The sequence below is a fragment of the Gopherus flavomarginatus genome, chromosome 24 (genome assembly GCF_025201925.1).
Source record: "Gopherus flavomarginatus isolate rGopFla2 chromosome 24, rGopFla2.mat.asm, whole genome shotgun sequence".
NCBI lineage: Eukaryota > Metazoa > Chordata > Testudines > Testudinidae > Gopherus > Gopherus flavomarginatus.
In genome coordinates, this window is record NC_066640.1 from 7,146,718 (window position 1) to 7,171,746 (window position 25,029).

The 25,029-nt window shown below is 54.0% G+C and overlaps 1 protein-coding gene across 4 annotated transcripts; it reads left to right on the forward strand.

The window, feature by feature from the left end:
* Positions 1 to 23,682, forward strand: ZNF414 (zinc finger protein 414). 4 transcript variants are annotated; one of them, XM_050934435.1, is made up of 9 exons: positions 5 to 174; positions 13,622 to 13,775; positions 15,327 to 15,437; positions 16,387 to 16,494; positions 18,430 to 18,535; positions 19,225 to 19,763; positions 20,808 to 20,858; positions 22,195 to 22,353; positions 23,219 to 23,682. In XM_050934435.1, exons 1-9 carry the CDS (start codon positions 172 to 174, stop codon positions 23,293 to 23,295), a joined length of 1,308 nt encoding a protein of 435 aa, XP_050790392.1. In that variant the 5' UTR covers positions 5 to 171; the 3' UTR covers positions 23,296 to 23,682. The 4 variants fall into 4 exon arrangements, 2 of the variants coding, with proteins under 2 accessions (XP_050790392.1, XP_050790393.1); XM_050934436.1 differs by lacking the exon at positions 20,808 to 20,858; XR_007771423.1 differs by lacking the exon at positions 23,219 to 23,682 and having other exon boundaries at positions 1 to 174; positions 19,225 to 20,858; positions 22,195 to 22,242.
* Positions 23,683 to 25,029: the final 1,347 nt, after the last annotated feature.

Here is a 25,029-nt window from a genome sequence, read left to right on the forward strand (position 1 = left end):
ACAAATCCCTCCCCTTCCCCCCCCATCACCCTCGCTCTCGCGACAGCTGCTTAACATAAAATGGCTACAATGTAACATCTTTGCCTTTTGATGTCTCTCGCTGCTGCTCCGGGAGAATTGGGGATCTAAAGGCAGAACAAAAGCCCCTCCCCTGCGGGACCTGCCAGAGAAATGGTAGGTGGACTCGGCTAACCCAGGAGCAGCCTTTCCTCTGTGTGTGTGTGTGTGTGTGTGTGTGTGTTGGGGGGAGGGCCCCCCCTTCTCCCTCCCACCTCCCTGGTCCCGGCCAGGAGAGACACGAAATAAACAAGCCCGGTGCAGCCGAGGCAGCCTGACACTGACCAGAGGCAGCTGGGCTCTGCCTGGGAAATGAGCTAGAAGGGGCTGAAAGTAAGAGAGGACCTTGGAGGAGCTGGTTTAAGGGGGGGGGGGTCGTCTCCCCCGCCTCACCCCCACAAAGAGAGAAGCAGGTCATGCTAAAAAGGGGGGAGGTAGCGTTATATATTCCCCCACCCCCTTTAAAAAACACCGCATTTGTGTTTTGCAAAGGGAGAAAATGTTACCTCGTGCTAGGGTGGAGCGGGGGAGTCAAGCTCCCTTGGGCGGTGGGGGAGAAGGGGTGTGGGCCGAGGGGGAGGGGGCCGTATGCCCTTTGGTTACCATGCCTGGTTCTGGGGGGTCCTGGATTTGGATCCAGGACCCTCTAAACTAGCCCACTGGCCAGCAGCTTCTGCATTCAGCGGGGAAAGGAAAACTGAAACTGGCTTTCAGCTGAGCCAGGCAGCTGGCTCCTTGGGGGTGGGGGACGGGTGGGACCATTGTACAGGGGTCCAGCCATTCTGCCCCCCTCCACCCCCTGCCTTAAGGATGATTATGAGCGAACATAGCATAAGAATTCACCCTGCCCATTGTGCCCTGCCCATATCTGTCACATGGACCTGGAGTGGCCCCTTTTTTCTTAACAGGAAGCTGCTTATTTCATGTTGATTTTTCTTTCCCCTTTTTATAACTCGTCTTTGTTTGTAAAGACACCCCCCACCACCACCTCAATTTCTCTCCCCCACCCCTACTCCCACCCCTGATTGACTGCACATGTTAGCTGGCTCCTTGTCCCAGAGCTGCCTGCGCTGGCTCTGTTGTTGTCCTAGGGTTGCTTGCAGATGCTCTGGGATGCTACAGGTATTCAGAGGGCTCAGGGCGGCCTGAACTGGAGGTGGCTGTCAGGCATTGCTTGCGCGGGCTGTGACAATGGGTGAGCTGCTGGATGCTGCACTGGTTTGGGGTGATGCGGCTGTTCGTAGGGAAAACGGGGGTTTGAGCCTTTGTTGTTGTGGTTTTGGGGGGGGTGGGAATTGTCCCCCTTGCCCCCTATTGCTGTAATGTCAGATGTGTGTGGTGAAGTACGGACGCATAGGAAGGTCCTGCAAGCTGAAATAACTTCAAATGGGCCCTGCATGGAAGGAGGCTTCCTCTGCAGATCAGTGTACAGGTTAGCACACTGGGCAGTGGCAACAGATCACTGTCAGATGGGGGGTGGGGGGAGAGGAGAGAGAGGCTCTTGAGAGAAGGTTTCAAAGCAGCAGCCCTGTTAGTCTATATCAGCAAAAATGAGGAGTCCTTGTAGCACCTTCGAGAATAACACACATATTTGGGCATACAAATTTTATTTATTTATATTTTATAATAAATATTTTATTTAATAACTCATTTAGGCCCAAATAAATGTGTTAGTTTCTAAGGTGCCAGCAGGACCCCCTCCCTTTTTTTTTTTTCCTTGAGAGGAAGTGGTTTAACTGATGATGGTAGATCATATCATCTATTCTGTTTCCTAATGCCTGATTATTTGATTTCCATGACCAGGTGTGTGAATAGGCAGAGATTAGTGATGAAAGATTCCAAACAAGGCCTGGTCGGCGCTTAAAAATTATGCACTATAGGTAGGTGGATCTAAGCCTGGTATAGATACAGCGAGGGCAATGGCAGAACTCTTCTGCCGATCTAGCTACTGCCTCTTGGAGACGTGGGTTAACTACATGGAAGGAAAACCCCCTTCCATCCATGTAGGAAGCATCTATGCCATGGCGCCATAAGCTGTGCCACTGTAGCATAGACCTAGCCTAGGGGAGCTATGAGCAAGGATTTGAAAGAAGCAGCATTTGCAGAAGGACTATTTAAAAAGGTTGCTTAGGACAAGTCACTTGACTAGGGGCCATTAAAAGCTGGCACAGAAATGGTGACAGCATCATAAATTTAGGCTTCTGACATGCAGCCCTCTCTGAAAATAACTAAGTGCAGGGGAAACGCTGTAATCCACCATCACGGCTGCGTTTATTCCCGTGAATAGATCTTGAAATTAACACCCAGGTGTGATCATGGCTTGATGCAGAGGGGATTCAAAGCAACTCTGTGTGCTCCTCTCACTAGCACAGGTTAGATGCTTCATAAAGAAGAGCGATCTCCACCGAGAATGTATTTAATCACAAATGCAAAGTTCTTGTCTTTTCTCTTCATCGTTTTTATTTAAAAAAAAAAAAAGGAAGGAAGAAATCTACGTTTAAGGCTGAAATATTAATATTGCAAATAAGGAAAAACAAGTGTCGTCATCTGGATCCATTACAAAGTGTAGATTATGGCGTTGAAGTTCATGGTCAGCCCCATGCGATAATACAAAACACACGTGTGGGAGGGGGAATGAGCGTGAGTCAAGGAGGCTTTGGAAGAGAGATCTGAATTATCTCACTTTCACGCAATTTGAACTCAGTCGTAATGTTCTTTTAACACAGTTAATTTTATTTAACGTGTATGTAATTAACCCCGTGATCCCTGGTCTGCTTGTATCCATCAAGAAAGGAAAAGGCTTAACTGAGGCAAATTTATGCTTTCCAGATTGAGCAGGAAACACTGAGCAAGCAGCCGCCAGAGCTGGGGGTTGAAAGCTCAGCAGAACGATCAGTGAAAAAGCCATTCTGCTGTCATAGCATTTATTTCCTGTATCTCTAGTCTCCCTTCTCTTTTATTATGTTTGCAGTGAGTGATCAGGAGTCCCTGGCTCCAAACCCTTTGTCTCTTATCTCTGCGTGTGACAATGTGTGTTTCAGAAATCGTATTAAACCTCTAGCTGCAGAGCATGGTATAGATTCTCAAATAGGATTATTTGTTCCATTTATCCCACTGCTGTGGATTCGTGAATGTCTTCTGTGTCAGCTGGTGTGAATGAGCCCTCGTGTTTGCACTGGGGGGCCGAGCCATGGCAATTGTTAACAGACGTGGCAATGGGGACTTCTCTCCTAGTTAGGACTGCGTGGTTGCTCTGAACAGCCTCCCCCAAGGAACGTTGGTTTTGATTTTGTAACGGACCGTGTTTTGGCTGCAACTGTTCTAGTGAGAGAGCTCACTAGTGAAAGTCTCTTGGGGGAAATGGTGAATACTTGTAGAAAGTGGCTTTTGAATTAGTGCTCAGGGCTGGAATCCTGACTCTAACGGTGTGTCCGCACGGCAAGCCGAGGCAGGATTGCAGCATGGGTCGACGCACGTTAGGTGCACTAGCACTGCTAAAAGGAGCAGTGAAGACGCAGTGGCACGGGCTACGTGCAGGCGGGCTAGCAACGCAAGTGTGTACCCAGGCTCCCGGCATCCTGGTACAGCCCATGCTGAAGCCTGTGCCACCACATCTATGTCGCTGTTTTTAACAGTGCTAGCTCAGGTATGTCTGCCTGTGCTGCTGTCCGCCTCTGATTGTGCTGCAGACGCACCATAAGAGTTAAGATTTGGAGGACAGAAATACACCAAGGAGTTATGGCCCTGATGCCCATGGCCCCACGCTTCTGGTGCAGTCACACCAGGGCAAGGTCACGATCTGATCTGGCGGTGGGCCAAGGACAGGGCCTGTAAAACGCTCCCATTCTGATCTGATCACGTGCTGCATCTGCTTTGCTCTGAGGGTGAATGGGTGCAACAAGGAGCAGAGATCTGGAGAACTGGCCTTGGGGAGTTTGCTGTTCTGTACCAGATGCTGAAATTGGGGCTAAACCGCAAGGGAGATCAGGCCTAAAATTCTCTCTCGCCTTTCTCTGGCTCTCAAAACACAGTGGCCATTTGGGGATGAGCTGAAGCAGTGTCCAATGTGAGGAACTAGGATCTGAAAAATCTCCCTATTTCAAACACCCTGCTGCCACTTCCCTTTCTTAACTCGGAACATTTTGTGCCAAAAACTGGATTCTCCTTCCCACTACGCAGGTGCACGCTTGCTGCTTCCTGTAGGGCTTTGAAGATGCTCATTCCTTGCCTGAGATCGAACCCCTGAAGAAAGGAGGCTGAATAGTTGTTGCCATAGCAATGAGCGTGCTGCTCCCAGTGGAGAAGCCTGACCTGGGGTGCTATAAATCAGCAGGGGAATCTGGGAAAATCTATGCCAAGTTATCCTCCCCTCCCCCCCGCACCCCACCCCAAATCAGCAGGGTTTTCTCCAACCTCTTACTCCAAATCCGCAGGGATTTTCGGTGTTTCACTGGGTTTTCTCCACTCCTCTGCCTTGTCAATGGCATTCGGGGCCATAAGGCTCGTAGAGAGCCGTTGAGAAATAACCTAGGCTTTCAAATGGAAGAAAAGTTGAGGCTTGCTGGTCCTCCCCCTGCAAATAGGCCTCGAGCTCCAGAACGGAGATCTAAGAACCTCGATGGCCGGGGTTCTCAACCTTTTCCTTTCTGAGACCCCCTACCACCACCACCACCATATGCTATAAAAACTCCACAGCCCACCTGTGCCACAGTAGCTGATTTTCTGCAGATAAAAGCCAGGGCTGGTGTTAGGGGGTAGCACGCAGGGCAGTTGCCTGGGGCTCCATGCCACAGGGTCCCCCATGAAGCTACGTTGCTCGGGCTCAGCTTCATCCCCATGCAGCGAGGCTTTGGCTTTCTGCCCTGGGCCCCAGTGAGTCTAATGGTGGCCCTGCTTGGAGGCCCCCCTGAAACCTGCTTGAGGCCCCCAAGGGGGCCCTGGACCTGTGGTCGAGAACTACTGCTCTGTGCAACTTGCTTCTATCCCTTCATCTCCAGCTCCTCCTGGGGCTGTCACTGGCATTGGGGTTGCAGCTGGATGCATGCAAGCCTTGCCTCCAGCACCTGTGCAAAAGGTAACTGTTTGCTCAGTGCGGGCTGCGTCATGTGGCTGTGCTGTTTGTGCTTGGCACCTGGAGGTTTACGCTAGAGCTGGTGGGAAACCTTTTATCAGAACAGTTTTCCTTTGAAATCCAGACGGTTTTGTGGGATCTTGTTAATGTCAGTGTAATATTTTGGATGGGGAGGGCAGGGGAAGGCAAAACTTTTCATTTTGACAAAGTTGCTTCAGTTTGCTGCTTTAGACTTTTTTTTTATATTACACAGTGTTTAATTTTAGGTATATTTAGTATATGCGGATTGAGGTTTTTAATACCAGTAAAAATGAATCAAATGATGCTAAAGAAACACTTTGATGCTATTAGGGTGACCAGATGTCCCGATTTTATACGGACAGTCTCGATTTTGGGCCCTTTTTCTTATATAGGCACCTATTACCCCCCACCCCCTACCCCCATCCCAATTTTTCACACTTGCTGTCTGTTCGCCCTAGATGCTATCGAAATGAAATATTTTGAGGGTCCTGAATCAATTTTTTTTTAACTTTTTGTTTTGTCGGAAATTTTGAAACTTTGGTTTTTCGTTCACAGTTGGAATAACTTTTTTTTCTAAATGTCTGAATTTCCCATAGGCCAGGAATTCTGGGTCCCAGTCAGCTCCAGTTTTGTCACTGGTGCGAAGGGCACACTTCAGGCCTGATCCAAGCCCAATGAAGCTGATACAAAGACTCTCATTTGCTAAAGCAAGCTTTGGAGCAGGGGTTCAATGAACGAGGAGCCCTTGTCTCATTGCATGTGCAACTTGCATGGGGGTTGGGAGCACAAATCCTATTGACGTACAGTGGGACTTGTCCTCCAAAGTCAAATGAGTGCTTTCTAACATCCCAGTTTAGCCACTCCACCTTAATATTGTGCTTACCTTGACATATAACCTTAACTCTGTCCCTTTGTGTATATGGGTCATGATGCAGTCTTGTATCAGTCACATGCTGTTCCTAAATTTAATATTATGCAACTTACATCTTACTAGCATATAGGGGATAAACCTAGAACACCAAAGACTTTCAGTGTGTCTGATTCATGCTACCCCAAGACTAGACATAAGATGTTTCAAGGACTGTGCCAATATGTTGTCCTGTCCCCTCCCTCCTCTGTCCTGCTCCTTGTTTGTTCCACCTATCTGTTGTCTTCTCTCTTAAATTGTAAACTCGTTGGGGGCAAGGACTGGGACTTGTGGTCCATCCAGTGCCTAGCATGGTTGACTTTCAATGGGATTTAGATCAGAAGTGCTCTTGGAAAACTTAACCCTTTACCAGAAGGCACATGCGCAAGTGGAGGCAGGGGCAGAGCTAAGATTGTATGTGCAGACTTCACTCTGGCAGTCAGGTGACTCAGTGATGCAGCCTTCGTAATCTCTCGATGTAGATCTCTCTGGAATTCTCTACATGCTTTTAGGTTACTTTTCGCTGGAGGTGATTGTTGGTCTTTGTTTCTTACATGTCTGTGGGACTGAGCCAAACCAGCCTTTGGGAGAATCCACTGTGGACTGATCGAGTTGGGCTGAATGATTGACTTTCCCTAAGACTTGTCTGATACGCAGCATTTTTATTCTTTCTGCCTCCGGGAGGTCATTTGAATGTTGGCACGTAGGGATTTTTTTGACCTGGTAGTTCTCACTTCTGTTGTTTTAAAAAATTACCCCTGCAGAGATTGTGTGTGGGGGAATTTCCAACAGAAACTGACGATAGCAAATACACAGACCCACAAGCTGACCCTATTGCTAATGGTACTTTGTGTCTCTTTACTCTACATTTCCAAGGGAGGAGATACGCCTAAAAGCTCACGGTGTGAAAAGCGAACACCTGCTGGGGCCTCAGACCCCTACTGGGGGTTGGGGCGAAAATTCTTCTGCCACCTGGGGAAAACCCCAGTCTAAGAGTGTAGAGAGCATAGAATTTCCAGCCCCTGTATGGGGTTTGGGAGGGGCAGGCAGGGGGCGGGAGGAAGATTTCTGATCCCTCGGAGGGCGGGGGATGGCAGAGGCACCCTCTGAGCTGCCTAAGTCCCAATTGCCCCACTGAAAGATTCCCGCCTTGGTTTGTGTGTGGTGGTTGTAGCCTGCTCGGTTCCACTCAGGGGCAGTGGTTTGGTCCAGGGACCACCCAAAGGCATCCTTGATAAATGCATAGCCCTGTGAGGTGCCCCATGTCTCACCATATGCCCTGTTTGTTCCCCTCCTTGGGATTTGCGGAAATGCTTGGAATGTGTCAGGGTCCCTTCTGAGTAGTCCTCAGGCCCCTGCCTCCCAGCTACTGCCAGCCAAACTAGCCAATAAGAGGCCTTCCTTTTATCACTAGGAAGGTACGGGCATCCTACGGCTGCCACCAGTGTAACTGGAGTGCTGTGATCACTCGCCTTTGTCCTTGGTACCACTTCTCAGGCAAGTGTTATAGGCACCTGACCTACTGGGCCCAAAGGCCTCTGCACCTTATGGGTCCCAAATATCCATCTACCAACTGACTGACTGCACACGCCCCCCGCCCTACTGCACCACTGGCTCCCTGGCTCTGTCCTTACTCCTCCCTGACTGTCCTCCCAGAACCTTCCTTTCGTGGCCTCTAAGGAGGAGAAGAAAACGAGCAGGAGCAGCAGCCTCATTGTGCTGACCTGTGACTGCTCCGATGTACTGGAAGCAGAATCCTCTAGACAAGCCCAGGGAGTTTCTGGCTTTAAAGGCACAGACTGGGCAGGTAGCATAAAACTGTTGCTGATGGCTGCAAAGAGGCCCCCAAACCAGAAAGTGAACAAGCTGAGCACCCTAACTCTATACAACTGGCATCTGGCCTAGGAGGAAGGCAAGGCAGCCTAGTGGATAGGCCACTGGAAGGAGATCCCAGTTCAGTTTCTGGCTCTGCCACTGATTTGTCTGGTGTTCTGGAGCAAGTCACTTTGCCATCCTATGCCTCAGTTTCCCCAACTGCAAAAGGAGGATAGCGATTTCTGTAAAGCACTTTGAGCTCTCTTGATGAATAGAGCTAGATAATAGCCAGATACGGGGGGTGGGGTATTGGTTTTTGTTTTAAATACAAACCCCAAAGTTAAGCAGCCAGCCTCGGATCAGTACATTTTTCAGCCTCAATCCTGCCAATGCTTAACTGCTTGTGGTGAACAGAAGGTGAGATGTCACCGAGCCATAACCTGGAAGTATTTTCCTGCACTATACCTGCAAATGGGAAGTTGCTGGGCATCGCAAGGATGTCCTTAGCCCAGATTCCTCCTCTTTGTTGCTTTTACTTTTCCACTGAAAAATCCATGAGGGGAATACGGCTGACCAAGACAGGGGGTCAGAGTGGTGCCTGGGCGGTGGCTGGCCCACAAAGGTTAATAAACCTGCTACGGTGGTGGTGGTGTTAACTCAGGCAGTGGGGTGTGTGCTTTCCCAACCAGAAGTTCCAGGTTCAATCCCCATTGCTGACGACTCCTGTACAGTGCAGCTGGGTTTGAAGCTACGTGTTAATTTGTTGGGGCAGGTCCTCCCTTCCATCCCTCGCTGGCATGGTCTGCGATGCTTGTCGCTGCACTGGGCCTGCATTCACTTGGGGAATCCCCACCCCTGACAGACTCTACTGCAGCATGGCCAGGAGGAGAAACAGGCTCCTCTGTGCACCACAGAGCACGCTTTTAAACCGTGCTGTCTCTGCACAAACCAGGACCGAGTTTCTGCCCGCCATCAGCCTTGCTGATCAGAGGCACCTTAGGGGGGTCTGGTTCTGAGAGATACCAGCTGCCCCAACACCGAGCTAAATGTGGCAGGTGCCACACTCACCGGTGGTTTGCAAGCCGCCTGGGTGTTCCTGGCAGTGCGGGATCCATCTGTGGCCCTTCTGAGAGGAGTGGTTAGGGTGCTAGCCTGCCATTTGGGAGACGCAAGTTTAATTCTTCGCTCTGCCACAGGCTTTCTCCATGCCCATGGGCATGTCATCTGTCAAATGTCAAACCTCACTAGGTGCTGGGAGGAGAAACACATGAGATACTAGGGGGCTGTGGTGGGTATCCAGGGGATTTGGGCAGTAGGGAGCCTTGCACCTCTAGGTCATGGGTTCAGATCCTGTACAGGGCAATAATGATCGAAAATCATTCATCTGACTACTGGTTTGCATGAAAATGAGTTTAATGGTCACAGGCCAGTTCCTACTGGGACAAGTGTCCACAACTGGCAGGCCAAGATCGAGGAGACCATGGAGCGACCTCTGTGACCCCCCCTCTCCAGTGGTCAGGGATGAGGGGTACTTGCAGGAGCGGCGCCAGGGTTTTTTGTGCCCTAGGCGGGGGTCCTTCCGCACTCCCGGTCGTTGGTGGCAATTCTGCAGTGGGGAGGTCCTTCCGTGCTCCCGGTCTTCAGGGCACTTCGGCGGTGGGTCCCGGAGTGAGTGAAGGACCCACCGCAGAATTGCTCCCACCGACCCAGAGCGTGGAAGGACCCCCTGCCGCCAAATTGCCGCCAGCAAAATGCCGCCCTCCCAAATCTTGGCACCCTACTAAATGGAAGCGCTGGCCCTGGGTACTTGGCTGCATTCAGGCCTGGTACAGAGTAAACACCAGGCTCTCCTGGAAACAAATTAGTGAGTTGCTCCATGTTGCTGCCTTGCTCTTGATGTGCCAGTGTGCCCATACCAAGTGGGGAAACAGCCTCATTGGCCCAAGGACATCTGCCCAGGCAAACTAGGAATCCAGCTCCAGCATCCTGCACTGTAATTGTGGGTGCTTTGCTCAGAGTGGACTGGCCCAAGGGTCTCCAGCTGAACCTGCCCTGTAGTTAGCAGTGTCGGCATTTGATTTTCATCCCTGCATGAGAGTCTGAGCAAAAGGAGAGCTCGGGCAACTCCTTGTCCCCAAGCAGCTGGGCTTCCCTGTGCCCTCCATTGGGAGAGGTGGGGCATTGAGCCTACTGATGGGATGGCATGGGGTCCCCTACACACCCCTGTCCTCTAACTCCCACTGCTGCCTCCCTGCGCAGGTGGGGGAACAGCCCAGTTCCTGACATGAGAGAGGTGTTCACAGCCTTGAGTTTCCAAGGCTAATGCAGCCACTGGGCCGGGGCCGGACCGTCTGAGGCCGATGTGGCTCTGCAGGGGTGGTTGATCTCAGCACCGTCTTGAAGAGCTGTTCTGCTCCGCCAGCTTTAGGGAAATATCATTTGGCAGCTTGGTCTTGTTTAGATGGTGAGTTTCTCGGGGCGAGGACTAGCTCCTCAGGTCTGCATAGCACCCAGGGGTGTGTGGGGGTGTGAGAGAGAGATAGATATGTTCCCTTCCTCAGCTCCCATCTGCCTGACAGCTGCCGCTCCACAGCGCTTCATCCTTGTTGCAGCTAGCGGAACTTAAAATGGCTTTTTCAAGATGGTCTGTTTCTAATTGGCTTAGGCTGGGACCCACAGAGGGAAGGCCTATTTCCCTGGTGGTGTGGGGGAGAGAAAGATAATGCAGGCTCCCACAATGCACTGCCCGTCATCAGCTGTCCTGGCAGGCAGATGACCAATCAAGCCAGTGACTCCCGCATCTGACCCACTTTCCTTGCCATGGGGAGGTGAAGGGGACTTTTGCAGCCGATCTATGTACTCCTGGCAGGAACTTAGCTGCAGACGCTGAGCTCGCTGATGTCTTCGATGGTGCACATGGGGAAGACTTTGCAAAAACTGGCTGCTGGTGGGTGCACGCCTCTGAGGCCAATACAATCTGTTGGTGCTTGCACTGTGGGTTTGGGTGTATGCGCTGGCTGGGAGGAGCAGGCTATCCTACGAATGCAGGGTATCTTAAAAATGCCCTGTTGGGGTGCTCTGCAGAAGATCTGGATCCTGAGAAAATGCTTAGAAGCTCAAAGAACTAGAACATCCCTAGGGGAAAGCCATTTTGCTTCCAGGCACACCCCACCTCTAACAGCCAGAGGGTGGGGAAAACATCCTCATTGGCATATTATTCCTGAACTGTCCCCTAGGGAGGTTCTTGCAACTTTGCAACGCCAGAGATGGGGATATGGGCTAGATGCATAGACTATGGGTAGGTCTATGCGGCAAGGAAAAACCCACAGCTGGCCCGTGCCAGCTGACTCAGGCTCACAGGGCTGTTTTGTTGCTGTGTAGACTTTTGGGCTGGACCCCTTGCCGAATACACGGCGTTTCAACCCCAAGACCTTTACAATGTGCTCTTGAGGTCCAGCCACAGAACAATGTCCAGTTTGTTTGTTTGACAAGACCTGTGGCCCAGTTTTGTGAGAGTCTCCAGGTTTTCAGGACTATCCTGGGTTCTAGCCAAGATCCTGGGTTTAGCTCGGCCGCCAGCATGCCTGGCCACCTAGAAAAGCAGGGGACCTTGAGAAATCAAATCCAGCCCCTGCACTGAGGCAGGACTGAGTAAACCTAGACCATCCATGACAGGGATTTGTCCAACCTGTTGTTAAAAACCTCCAGTGACCGGGATTCCACAACTTCCCTTGGAAGCCTGGTTCAGAGCTTAACTACCCTGAAAGTTGGAAAGTTGTTTTTCCCTAATATCTAACCTAAATCTTCCTGGCTGCAGGTTAAGCCCATTGCTTCTTGTCCTGCCTTCAGTGGACGTGGGGAACAACTGATCAACAGCCTCTTTTGTAACAGCCCTTAACGTGTTTGAAGACTTATCACGTCCCCCCTTCAGTCTTCTTTTCTCAGACTAAACATCTGAGTTTTTTTAACCTTTCCTCAGAGGTCAGGTTTTTTAAAACCTTTTATCATTTTTGTTGTTCTCTTCTGGACTCTCCGATTTGCCCACCTCTTTCCTAAAGTGGGGCACCCGGAACTGGACACCATCCTCGTGCTGAGGCCTCACCAGTGCCTAGTAGGGTGGGACAGTTACCTCCTGTGTCTTACATACAACATTCCAGAATATTGGCCTTCTTCAAACCTGCATCTTATAGTTTTACTCCTATTAAATTTGTGATCCACTGTAACCTCCAGATCCTTTTCAGCAGTACGACCACCTAGCCAGCTATTCCCTACTTTGTACATAGAGTACTTTGCACTTGTCTTTACTGAATTTCATCTTGTTGAATTCAGACCAATGCCCCAATTTGTCACGGTCGTTTTGAATTCTAATCCTGCCCCCCAAAGTGCTGGCGACCCCTCCCAGCTTGTGACTTCTTCAGTTTTAATAAGCATCCTCTCCACTCTGTGATCCAAGTCACTAATGAAAACATTGAATGGTACCAGACCCAGATCTGACCCCTGTGGGACCCCACTACAAACACCCTCCCAGTTTGGCACTGATCACTACTCCTTGAGAGCGGTCTTTCAACCCCCCTTTTTATAGTAACTCCTAGTGTGCTTATGAGAGCCTCATGTGGGACAGCCTTACTAAAATCAAGAGATCCCTCATCTTCTGCTTCCCCTCTATCTGCCGCGCCCGGAATGCTGTCAAAGAAGGACATTCGGTTGGTTTGATGTGATTTGTTCCTGACTGATGCTGCCATCCCACACGCTGGCCTGAGGGAGCAGTATAGGGTGACCAGATGTCCCAATTTCTGGGGTCTTTTTCTCATATAAGTTCCTATTACCCTCCCCACCCCGTCCCGATTTTTCACATTTGCTGTCTGGTCACCCTAGAGCTGTACAGCCTCCACCTTCACAGGCCCTGCCACCTGACCCAGCTTCGTCGGGGCAGGTCTTTCACCAGACCCTGCAGGAGCGGCAATTCCCCCCTGCCCTCCACCAGCCGTCCCCCAGCAACTCCCCCTTCCTTTCCTTCCCCAGCACCGCTCTTTCCTGTCCACCCCAAGGGCCTTCTGCCCAGCCACTGCCCCGCTCCAGCTCTGTTCCAGCCATGCTGGCCTCTCCTCGGTGGTGAGGGACGAGGAGCAGGGAAGAGTGAGCAGAGAGAGAGCAGAATGCTGGTGGGCCAGGACCATTCCCTAACATGTCTTCCCCTCTCTCACATATCTTCCCTCTGAGCTCTGCCCCTCCCCTCCCTGTTTGAGGGCCTCCTGTTTTTTCGCTATGGAAGTCTGATGCTCCCATGGGTCCTGAGGCCACAGGTAGTGGTAAAGCTACCTCCTTAGCACCCAGACACCCCAGTAGCTGAGTAGCAGATAGGTGGAGGACAGGGGCGGAATTGGTCACTGCTGTCCCAGCAGCTTTTCCTGGGGAGGGTCAGGGCAGGGGAAACTAAAATGTTTTAAGGAGCAGCTGGTTTTGGAGGGCAGAAAGACCCTGCTTTTTGGGGGCGGCTGGCCTGGCTCCCAGCTCCGACAGGCCACGCTGCCATGTGCAGCTCTGTATCCCTCACCAGACTAATCAGCCCTGGTCTTTTCAGACTCTCCTCATACAGAACCTTTTTCCTGCCCATCTCTGAGCCTGGCCCTGCCTGCTCTCCCCTGCTTGAGTCCATCGCATCTGGCAGGTGGGGAGGGGCAGTGTTGGTCTTGCACGTTCACGAGACCTTTCTGTGCATGGCTGACCTTGTCCCCTTGTGTCTGATTTAGCATCACCAGGAGAAGAGCCCCTCACCAGTGTCCGGCATTACCCGCTCCGCCACGGCACTCGCTTACCACGAGCACTACGCCTCGCCCGGCCCCGTCAAGAGCAAAGCCCTGAAGACTGAGAAAGATGCAGCGTTGCCCTCCTTCTCCTTGGGTGGTAAATACATTTCCGAGGGAGCAGAAGTGTCGGTGGGAGACGGGGAGGGTGGATGCAGGTTGCAAGGCAGTTGGCATGGGAGAGAAGAGGCACGGGCAGTGTGCGTGTGGAAAGCCCCCGCTCACAGTAACGCAAAACCTGAACCCGTTGTGTGGGTTTGCCCCACGAGGCTCTGGTCAGGGAGGTGTCAAACGTGGGACCCACGTGCAGAATTCTCCTGCTGAAGCAGCTGAGCACACCTCTAGCACCTCTAGGTCTCGGCCGTCACCTCCCACCTGTGTTAAAACAGCATGTCCCCCTTCAGGTTCCACAGAGGAGTGCCAAGCTGTCTCCCTTCCAAACTTCTGTCTTCCCATTCTGAAATCTTTCAGGTTTGGTTGGGGCCAGGGGTGGGGGCAAGGTGACTTAATGGATCAGACTAAGATGATGGAAAGATCCCACCAGCTTCTCTGTTGGAATTATGGGAGAACAGGGAAAGAAATGCTTTTCCCACTTGAAAAAATTTCCAACCCTGTTCAGACTTGCTGAATGTGGACCTACACCACCACCCTGCCCCCATCCCAAGTCTGGACTGTAGCATAGCCCTGGTGGTGAAGATCTAGTGTATCACCTTAGTTTTCGGGGGGGGGGGAGGGGAATCCATTTGGGTCGATGAAAATTCTGACTGCCAAAGTGCATCCTACATGTGCTCCGTAGGAGTCGTCCCTAGGCTAGAGATGCCCAAGTTTAGAAATGTTCGGGGCATGCCCTTCTTGGACCCAGGGGCTAACAAGCTTATTGCAAAGGATCGATCTTTGCTCCAGAGCAAACGGAGCTTCAGAACTTCATGCATAAGCTGGACATTGGCTTTTAAATGGCCTTGAGGCCTTGGTTCCTGCTGGCCTCCAAAGGTGGGAAGTGGAAAAGCTGATTCTTTGCCCCCAGATGCCCTGTGGAGGGGCCTGGCTGTGGCTCCCTCCCCATGTGGCTCACAACCCTTTTTGAGGCGTTCAGGCTGGGAGCCTGCATCAGGAAGCTACACGCGAGAGCTATGCCGGAATGACGTGCTCAGGGAGGAGGTCTGCGCTGCGGCTGGCCTGTGCCAGCTGACTTGGGCTAAGGGGCTGTTTGATTGCAGTGTAGACCTTGCAGGGTCCTAGATCCTGGTCTCCTGAGGCCAAACATCTCCACCGCACTGAAACAGCCTCATAGCCCGAGCTCCCCCATGCCCAAGTCAGCTGGCACGGGCCAGCCACCGATTTTGAATTGCAAGGTAGACAAACCTAGATACTTCCCATAAAAACCCAATACCCAGGTTGAACTTGAAAAGGGATCCAAAAACTGAGACTCATGGAAGTGGCCCCCAGCAATGGCCTTGCTTGAAATACAGAACTCGGAGACCATCACAACAGCTGAAATATCCCACTGTGCCTAACGCTCTCCTGATGGCCTCTGCCTGGTATTGGCAGTCGCTTTGCTATGCACTGGGCAATGTCGCAGCTCAGCCTCGCCAGGCTGCTGGGAGTTCGTCTCAGGTGGCCACGCTCCCGTCGTAATTCTGGATCTCTCCAGCAGGCTACAATGACCCCACTGTGTCGGGCAACCAGACGCACCCAACAGGAAGTGGAGGCAGTGGGGCGCAAGCTCAGGACCTGCGGCTCTCGAAACGCAGACCCCTCCCAGGTGAGCTCAAGGGAGTAGCAGTGCACGGGGGGGGCTGGGAAGGGTAGAACTGTGATCCCAGCAGGTCCACTCTCTTCCAGCAGAAGGCACCGCTCCAGGTATATTCAGGGGCACGACTGTTCATCCGTTTTCTTTAGGGAGACTAACTTGAACTTGTCCCTTAAATGTTAACCTGGGATTCTTGCTAGAGACGGGGGAGGAGTTTGGGTTCAGGCCAGGTTCCTTTACTGTATTCCTGAGCTAATCAGCTAAACTCTTCCTGTTCGCCCTGAGAACTGTCCCAGCGAGAAGACCCAGAGGGGCAGTGCCAGAGGAGGTGGCAAGGGAAAGCAGTGGCTACCTGGAGCAGGGGAGAGAGACCAGGCAGTGGCAGGAGACAGGCAGAGGTGGGAAGGGCTGGGGGGGGGAAAGGGATGTGATGGAATATTCCTAAAGGCGAACTGAAGCTTTGGACCCTTCGTCTCTGGTCCAAGCAGAGCCCAGGCTGATAGGGACTGGAAACTGTTGCCATCTGACCGCTCAGCAGCCTGTATGACATGACTTTGGTGGGGCTCATCAGAGACAAAAATCACCATTGCACTCAGTGTGAATTGGCCCTGTTGGTTGCTCATCTCAGCAGAGCGCCCCAGCCTGAATGAGCCATTGGGGATCCCACCAGGTCAGGGGTGAGGTATGCTGTTGGGGGAGCAAACGGCCATTGCCACCCTCTGGGTGAACCCGGTATGTTTCACATCTGCAGGATCTCTGGCCCAGATCTCTGCTCGAGAGGCAGCCTGCCATGTTCTCACGGGTGGGTGATGTGCATCGTGCCCAAGCCAGCTAATTCTGATGCCAGCAGTGGAGGACTGGGTGCCCTCATTCTGGGGAGGAGGGAGGACATGAAGGCAGGGAAGCTATTGGGGCTTGGGAGAGAAATGACTCCAGTGGCGCGCTCTCTCTCTCCTTTCAGGGAAGCACTACCAGTGCTCCAGCTACGGCTGCAAGCTGGCCTTCCACAGCATGCAGGAGCTGATGGATCACATGAGAGTCCACTACAGACCCACCCAGTCCCTGGAGGGTAAGGCCTGGCCTGCATATCATCTCAGCGGGGTGCTGGGAGAAAGGGGCCTTGCTGCCAAGAGTTGGGGTGTCAGGACACCGCATGCTAGGGCAGGCTGGATGCCTGAAATGAGGAGGCCTCGTTATCCCTTACCAGTGCTTCCTCTGGGGCATCAGCCCGCTGGGCTACTTGTAAAGTGTCGGTTTACTGTTGATGACTGAGCAGCTGGTGAGGAGACTCCAGCCTGTGGGTTGCGTGTGAGTGTTTGTTGGAGCGGTGACTGTCCACTGAAGTGGCATGGTATTGCTACCCGCTGATTGGCTGGCAGGTAGAGTGCAAACTCGTAGGGTGACACAGGCTGGGTTTATAGGTGCTGGACTCTCCCAGGAGCTCATATCTCAGTTGCCCCAACAGGGAACAACGGGAGATGCTGGGTGCTCTGGCCGTAACTTTTTATAGCAGTACGTGGGAATGGGAGCTTGTAGCTCTAAAACTGTGTTGTTTCAAACACCCCCCACCCCAGACAGTGTGAACCAGCAATCGCCCAGCCAAGTGTTCGCAAACAGCAGCTCCTTGATCCCAAACGCTCACCAATGTGCGCTGTAATCAGATCAGAGCTAAATCAGATCTGCCCCTTGGCTGTCCGAGGACAAGCTAATTCACTAACTTTCCCACCCCCAGGTTCTCTTCCGAACTCCCTTCCCGCACCCCCTCATCTTATTAGCCACTCGCTGCCAAGCCACTGCGCTGGTAAACTGTCCAATTATCCTGGGGAGGGGTTATTTTAGGGGTTTTGGGGGGGGGAGGAGAGTTGAAATTTCCCTTGCTGTGATAACAAGGTCCCCTGCCCTCCCTGGCAAATGCAGTAACTCCCCGCTTAACGTTGTAGTTATGTTCCTGAAAAAAATGCAACTTTAAGTGAAACTGTTAAGCGAATCCAATTTCCCCATAAGAATTAATGCAAATGGGGGCGGGGGTTAGGTTCCCAGGAAAAATTTTTTCACCAGACAAAAGACTATATTTGTGTGTGTGTGTACACACAGTATAAGTTTTAAAGCGTTTTAATACTGTACCCAGCAATGATGACTATGAAGCTTGGTTGAGGTGATGGAGTCAGAGGAGGGCTATTTCCCAGGGAATACCTTGCTGCTAAATGATGAACTAGCACTCGGCTGAGCCCTCAAGGGTTAACATGATGTTCATGTAGCCTCACACTCTACAAGGCAGCACGAATGGAGGGAGGGGAGACAGGATGGCAGACAGGGACAGAGACACACACCTTGTGTGAGAGAGAGAGATGCACACTGCCCCTTTAAGTACACTGACCCCACTCTAAGTACATTGCCTTTTTAAGTAGATCAGGAAGCTCCCTCCGTCCTGATCCCTGTCATGTCCCCCCTGCTCTATGGAAATGGGGTAAGTGGGGGGCAGGAGCAGGGGGACACCCTGACATTAGCCCCCCTTCTTTCTCCCCCTCCACACAGCAAGCAGGAGGCTCTTGGGAGCAGCTCCAAAGCAGAGGGTAGGAGTAGCACATGGCAGTAGGGAGAGGGACAGCTGAACTGCTGGCAATTGATAGCCTGCTTGGTGGGGGGGGCTGCTGGTCCACCCTGGTTCCAAGCCCCCACCAGCTAGCTCCACCGGGCTGCTCTTTCTGCAAGCAGTGGACAAAGCAGGCGGCTGCCAAATGATGTTATAAGGGAGCATCACACAACTTTAAACGAGCATGTTCTCTGATCAGCGATGTAACAGTGTTAACCAGGATGACTTTAAGTGAGGAGTTCCTGTGGACGTTCTGAGTGTGTTTACAGAGGTGAGCAGTGTGCGTGTCGAAGGGGCTGGGCTCCCGAACCATTGCATAGCTGGTTCTAAAGAATCCCTCGCTATAAGCTGAGAACATTGCGGACCTGACTGTGGGTGTCTCACTGACCCCTCTGCCCCCTCTTCTGCCAGGTAAAATATTCCACTGCCCCACGCAGGGCTGCACGGAAACTTTCCCCAGCATGCAGGACCTGGTGGCTCACATGAAGGTGCACTACAAGCCAAACCGCTACTTCAAGTAAGTTCCCCCTCTTTGGGTCACAGAAATAAGGCCCCTTCTTCCCCTCCCTCCCTGACCCCTCTCACTGGTCCCAGCTAGTCCAGAGCCCCCAGATCTCCTAGGCAGGGCACTGCACCTGCCAGACTGTTCTCCAGTGTGCCAAGCAATGGGGTTCTCTCATGTGGCTTGGGGGGCCGCTCCGTGCTGTCCTTCTGCTTGTGGTGGGGCCCTTGTGGGATGCAATGGGCCAGTTCTTCTCCCTCCTCAGTGTTGGCTTTGTCCTCTGGGCTCTAGAGTCTCGCAGCCCAATGGGACCCACCTCGGAGGGTCGGGGTCTGTGCAGCCGCTGCCTGTTCTGCTCCTGCCGGCCGCGGCCACCGTGCTGGGCTGCACATGCTGCGGCGTGACTGCCAAGGTGGCGGCGCCTCTGGCCGCACAGCAGGGGGTGGCAGCTGACAAGGGGCACGTGGCCGCTGGCACTGCTGTGCCAACCCCAGGGGCAAGAGGCAGCTGCAGCACTGACTCCAGTTTGGAGGGGAAGGGTGAGGTGAGTTTGGGCCCAGACCTATACGCTGGCCATGTGCCTGGGATGGCTCCTTTCTCCACGAGAGAGACTTCCTGGTTCGCTCGGCTCTTGGCTGAGCCTGCAGTTTCCCCTCGGGTCGGGCCGGGCTGTTGTGAACTCGCCCTCTCCTGTCGCTCCCCAGGTGTGAGAACTGCCTGCTGCGGTTCCGGACCCACCGCTCCCTCTTCAAGCACCTGCACGTCTGCTCCGACAGTGCCAGCAGCCCAGCTCCAGCGCAGAAAGCCGAGAGACCCCCCCAACCTGCTACCTCCGGACTGGAGAAGGACCCTCCAGCCAAGCCGCTGGAGGGGCTGCCCAAACTCCAGAGCGTCATCCGGCACATGGGGAAAGAAGCCATCCTCCCCAGCATGGACGCTGTCTCCTCCGCCGTGCCAGCCTCACTCCCCACTAGTCTCCCTGGTCTCCACGGCTCCCTGGAGTCCATGCCCCTGGTCTCTCCGGGCTCCCACGCGTTCCCTCTGCTGGAGCCCTCTCTCTTCGGGCCGTCGTCCTTGACCCGGTTCTCGGGCCAGCCTCACTCCTCGGTGCCGGGGCCTTTCCTGTCCTACATGCACCCCTCTCCCTACGGCTTACCTCAGGCTTCGGTTCAGCATCGCCTCAGGCCGTATCTGCCCAGCCAAGGCCTCCCCGTCTCCAATGCTGTGTGGAAGAAAAGTCAAGGTGAGAACAGAGGGCCAGCAGGTAAATCTGTCGTCTTCAGCTGGGAATCCCCCAGGCTACAGCAAACCTCCTTCCAGGCTCGCCCCAGGCCGCTGCTGCAAGAACCCACAGGCGGGCGGGGAGGCACTTCCGGCCGAGGACGCTACCCACCAGCTGCCCTGTCCTCCCTTTGCCACCCTGAGAACCAGACAGATCCCACTTGCTCAAGCTCCCAGATTCCCTCTGTCCTGGGCTCCATGGGGTGGGTTCCAGTGGCCATTTCTCCACCCCTCATCCCAACATCTCGCCCCCAACAGACAAGCTGCTCCATAGGGAAACTTGAGAACAAGGTCCACGTCTCTCCTGGAGGGCTCTCCAGATGTGGGGCATGAGGCACCATCCCATTTATCCTGCTCTGTTTGCCGAGGCCTGGGGGTGTATTGGGCTGAATCCTCCACTGGCTCCACCAACCTCCACGGAGATACTGCGCCTCTGGAGAATTCGCCTCTCGTTCTGTAACCGAGGCTGTGACACCTCCCTGGCCTGTTCCTCCCTCGCTCCCTCCCGCCAGCCTGTGGCAGCTGTGCTGAGCTGGTGAGTCCCACTCCCTTTCCCGTGTTGGCCGTCGTCGGCCTGTGCTGGGGACCCCTTCGGCACAGGATCCGGCGAGAGGAGGCGCCCCGGCGACAGGCTATTGCAACTGCTGCCCAGCTAATGCCCTGACAAACCTGCGGATGTTGTGAGCACCAGGACGTGTTCCTGGCTCTCGTTTGCTCCAGTGTGAAAGTCCTTCCCAGTGCTAAAAAAAAATCCCCCTTCAGCTCCCTCACGCACACCCCCAATCTCTGTCCCGCTTCCACCCCCTGGAACTGTCCGTCGAGTCCTGCAGGCGCAGCACCTGGAGTGATGCCCCCTGGTCCTGTCAGCCTTGTTCTGAAAAGCCAGTGGCAGCTGCAGCTGGACACAGCTGGCATCCGAGCCAGGGCCTCTTGGTCGCTTCCCTTCCCCCCCAGCCAAGGGAGGGGAAGGCCTAATGCTTGTCTCGCCCCTCGATTCCCTTCGCAGGTGTGTGCGTCGGCCCACGCCTCCCATGCTTTGGCTCGGGTGTGACTTCAGGTTAGTCCGGCACCTCTCGGCTTTGGGCTGCTCTCTGGTCACTGGGTGGTGCTGCTGTGCGGTGAGGGGGTGACCTGCCCTGGCAACTGGGGAACCCAGGGAGAGTCGGGGGAGGGCTCGAATTAGCCATGTCACATAGGACAGCAAGGGACACTTAGTCTTTAGAGGGCCCAAGGGCACCACCCAGGGAGCGAAACAACCACGATACCTGTGGTTGAGTGGCTTAGTCCAATTACATTCAGTCCCTCTGAAGCACCTGGCATTGGCTACTCGGTGAAATGGCCCAGTGGTCTGGCCGTTCTAACCTGCAGCCCTATTCCCTGACTGCCTGCAAGCTAAGCAGCATCAAAACTGCGTTGTCACTGGATGGGAGACCTCCAAGCTCCTCGATAAGGGACGTAATTCAGAGGCCTGGTATTAAACTGCTGATGTACCTCTAGCTGAGAAGGGAGGGTGCTGCCTGCCCTGGGGATGGGGGAATCTATCTGGCAGTGAGCAGCAGTTGTCTGGGACTGACAGCTGCTGTAGTGTCTTGATGGACAAGACTTCTTGTTTAAACCAAACCCTGGGCAGGGCTGGCTTTGTTACCCTCAGCCTGACTCTGTGGGGCGCTGGCCTTGATATCTGGGGAGGGATAGTGGCCCTGCAGTTTCTGGGGACTCTGACCATTTACCCCCCTCCACTCTGTACAGATCAGGGCTCGTCTCGGAGGCCTGGCACCTCTTGGAAGCCGTGTCAGCCCGGCCTGTCCCTGTTGGACCCCATGCCAAACCTGGGAGGCGTGGGAAATCAGCTGTTCTTCTGTGATACCAGGGAGGCTTGGATTTCCCCAGCCGAGCCAAGTGTGTGGGAGCGAAGGCTTTGGGCAGGGGAATGACCTGCCCTTTGGGGCTTAAACTGGAACAGCCGCTGGCCCCAGCCCCCAGTTCCTTTTCTGTATTAGGGGTGTTACAGTAGCAGCGAGAGGTGCCAGAGACCCAGGCCACCCTGCCGGGTGCTGCCCAGAGAAAAACAGTCCCTGCCCCAAAGTGCACACCATCTCAAGAGCCAAGACAGACCAAGGGCGGGAGGGGACCAGCTGGTCAGTGGCAGAACTGGGAATAGATCCCAGGTGTCCTGAAGCCCAGTCCAATGTACCATGCTGTCTGCCTTGGCCTTTGGATCTCCCATTCCCACGGCCATCAGCTGCTGGGTGTGTTTCAGGGGGCGTGACCCAGGTGCTGCTGGTGTGATGAACAGCTGCGCATGCCTCTGGGGGGGAAGGGGACGGCCGTGCGATTGCTATCCCAGGGCACTAGCAAGTCAATGCACACGCTTTCCACCCCCTGTGCTGCAGGCCACTCCTCCAACAGCCGCATCGTGTGGGAGCACACGCGAGGGCGCTACACCTGCATGCAGTGCCCGTACTCCAGTGCCTCGCGGGATGAGATGACGCTGCACATCGACGATCAGCACAAGAATCCACCCCTGCCCAGCCGGCTGGATGGAGAGATGGGTGCGGTCCAGTGCGGGGAGCTGGGGAGTGGGAATCTGCCCTGCTTGCTGGTGGGAGGAGATGTTTGGAGCTGATCTTGGGACCCTGAGCCCCAGAATTCAGCCCAGATTCCTTCGCATGACAAGTTTTCCTGTGGTCTTAGTGGGAGGAGTGGGTCATATCCCAGTCTCCCAAAGCCACACCCTTCCCAGAGCCTGAGTCCTGTCCCCTGTCTTCCCCCTATCCCCACCCCCCCCTCCCCCGGCTGGAGAAGCGGGGAGCCTGGCTTGGTGAGGTTTAGGTGGGGAGGAAAACTTGTCTCTGATCTAAGTAGGGGACTAAGCCCCAATGCACAGGGGCAGGAGAGATGTGGACACTGCTAAAGCTGCCTGAGAAATGGCCCCTGATGGTAACTGCTTCCCCATTTGTCTCTGAGCTGCACCAACTCCATCCTCCACCCTGGCTGAGAAACCTGCCCCTTGCCCAGCTGTCCTGGCCAAAGCGCTCCTATGAGGCCGGTTTGGGGGAAGGGGAACTACTCCAGCTCCACCCACAAGCCCAGAACAACTGGATGGTTCTACCAAACTGCAATGACCTTGGACTTATCTTTAGGCTTCAGAATCAGTTGAGGTGCCTGGAGCAGATAACGGCCTGGGCCTTTCTGCAAGCTCCCAAAGGCAGTTGCATTGGACCCAACCAGGTTTTCTTGGTCACCAGCTGGGCTCCGCTGAGATGCAGCAGCAGCGCGTAAAGCCAGAGCGCTGGCCCCATGCAAGCTAGGAGGCCATGCACCCAGTGCCCCATTTGGCCCCAGCTTCTCGAGCAGCTGCCCGGGAGCTGGCGAATTTCTTAGCGCTGATGGTTCTCCCTTGTGCTTCTCTTACAGACTTCGGCGTTGGCCTCGCCTCCTTCCACTCAAAGCTCCCGCCGGAGATGGAGAACTCCCTGTACTCGCAGCTGTGATGCTCCTGCTGAGCCGGGGTGGGGAGGGAGGTGTGCATGGGAATGCCATAGGAACAGGTGTATGGAAAAGCCAGTGCTGCAGCAGGAACCTACCCCCTCTCCCTTCTTCTTCCGGTGCTGTATTTGCACCCCTCACCTCACCTGACTTCAAGCTGTGCACTGCAGAGAGTTTGGGCAGGGAGAGGCTTTTTCTTGGGGTTTTGGGGGTTTTTTTTGGGGGGGAGGGGACTTAAATTTAAGTCCTGGAAGCTTGTGTGTCCCCCCTGCTCCAGATCTTATTGCTTCAGGCACAAGGGTTCTCGGTAGAGCCTGGCAGAGTTGCTCAGGATTTAGTGGACTTCTTCTCGGGGATGAGGTCGCTAAGAAATAAATGGGAATTGGACAGAAGGGTCTGCGTCTGCTCTGCATCGTGCTGGCTTGAGCATGGCCTCTCCCTGGGCGTGGAACAAGGGGCTGAGCGGCAGGGCTCTACGCACGGGCTGCAGCTGGGTAAAGATTGGTGTGAGTTTCCCTTGAGGGATGGAGCTGGAGGCGGGAACCCTGCATGGGGAGGGCTCGAGGAGAGGGAGGCGGACTAGGCAGTAGGCTCAGGGCAGGATAATTGATTTTGAATAGAGTAATGGCAGGGCCTGGCCTGGCCGAGCCACCCTGGCTTCCCTCAGAGCACTGTGCCAGGAAGATGGGGACAAGGCCAACCTGCAGGGTTCTGCTTTCTGGGGAGCAGGAAGCTGACAGCACCAAGCTCGACCTAGGGAGCTGGCCAGAGCAGGATTGGTGTGTTCCGCTGGCTGGGACCTGCTGTGCAGGCACCCAGCCCCTCTTTGCCCTTCAGTGCTTACGCAGAGGGAGGCAGAGGCAGAGCGGGCGTGGGTCTGGTTTTCAAAAGGGCTCCCCCCCCACCTCTGCCACATGCTCTGTGTGAAACTGGCCCCCTCAGTCTGCACCTTCCTGGGGTCTGAGCCTGGCTAGAAATCTGACCCTCAGGGACTTGCCTAAAGCGACGGCTGTAGCACCAGGGCGTAGATGTTTCCAGCAGCAGCGGGTTTTTTTTTTTTTTTTGCCAGCTGTTTAATCCAGCTCTCGGGGACTGGAGAGCAAGGGCCCCCGAAGCCTTCTGCTGAGCCAGCTGTATCTAGCCGAGGGGGGAGGCGGACCTGGCTACGGTGTGCAGGGAGTGGGAGTGAGCGGGATCAGGCTGGAGAGACGGGGAACTTCCCTCCACTCGTGCTGCAACTGGTTCGTGGCCCAAAGGGTAGCGAAGCGCTGCCTTTGCCTTGCAAGCAAGGGTCACTGATGGTAGCGGGAGCCAAACCTGGCACGAGGTGAGAGGGGGTTTTTTTGTTCAGTAAAACCACTTCAGCCTGGCCAGGTTAAAATCCTCTCTCGTTGAGGGGCAGCTCGTGACCTCATGGCAGCCTGGTTTCAGAAAACCTAAGCTGCTACCTACCGACCTCTTCTAATGCCAGCCAGAGGTGGTGTCAGTCTCACACAGGGGTGGGGTAAAGAAGCTGCAGCTGTTTGGCCTCACTTGTTAATTAGTTGTAGTGATGGTGACCCCTCCTCCCCCCCATGCCAGGTGTGTTACAGGCACCCCGGGGAGGGAGGGGGGCCTGGCCTACGGCTCTTACAATCATGACACTAAGGAGGCAGAAGACCAGCTTACTGCCCAGACAGGGTGTAGGGTGCATGGCCTTTTCCCCAGCTGTTACTCTCTGCCAGCCTCTTGTTTACCAC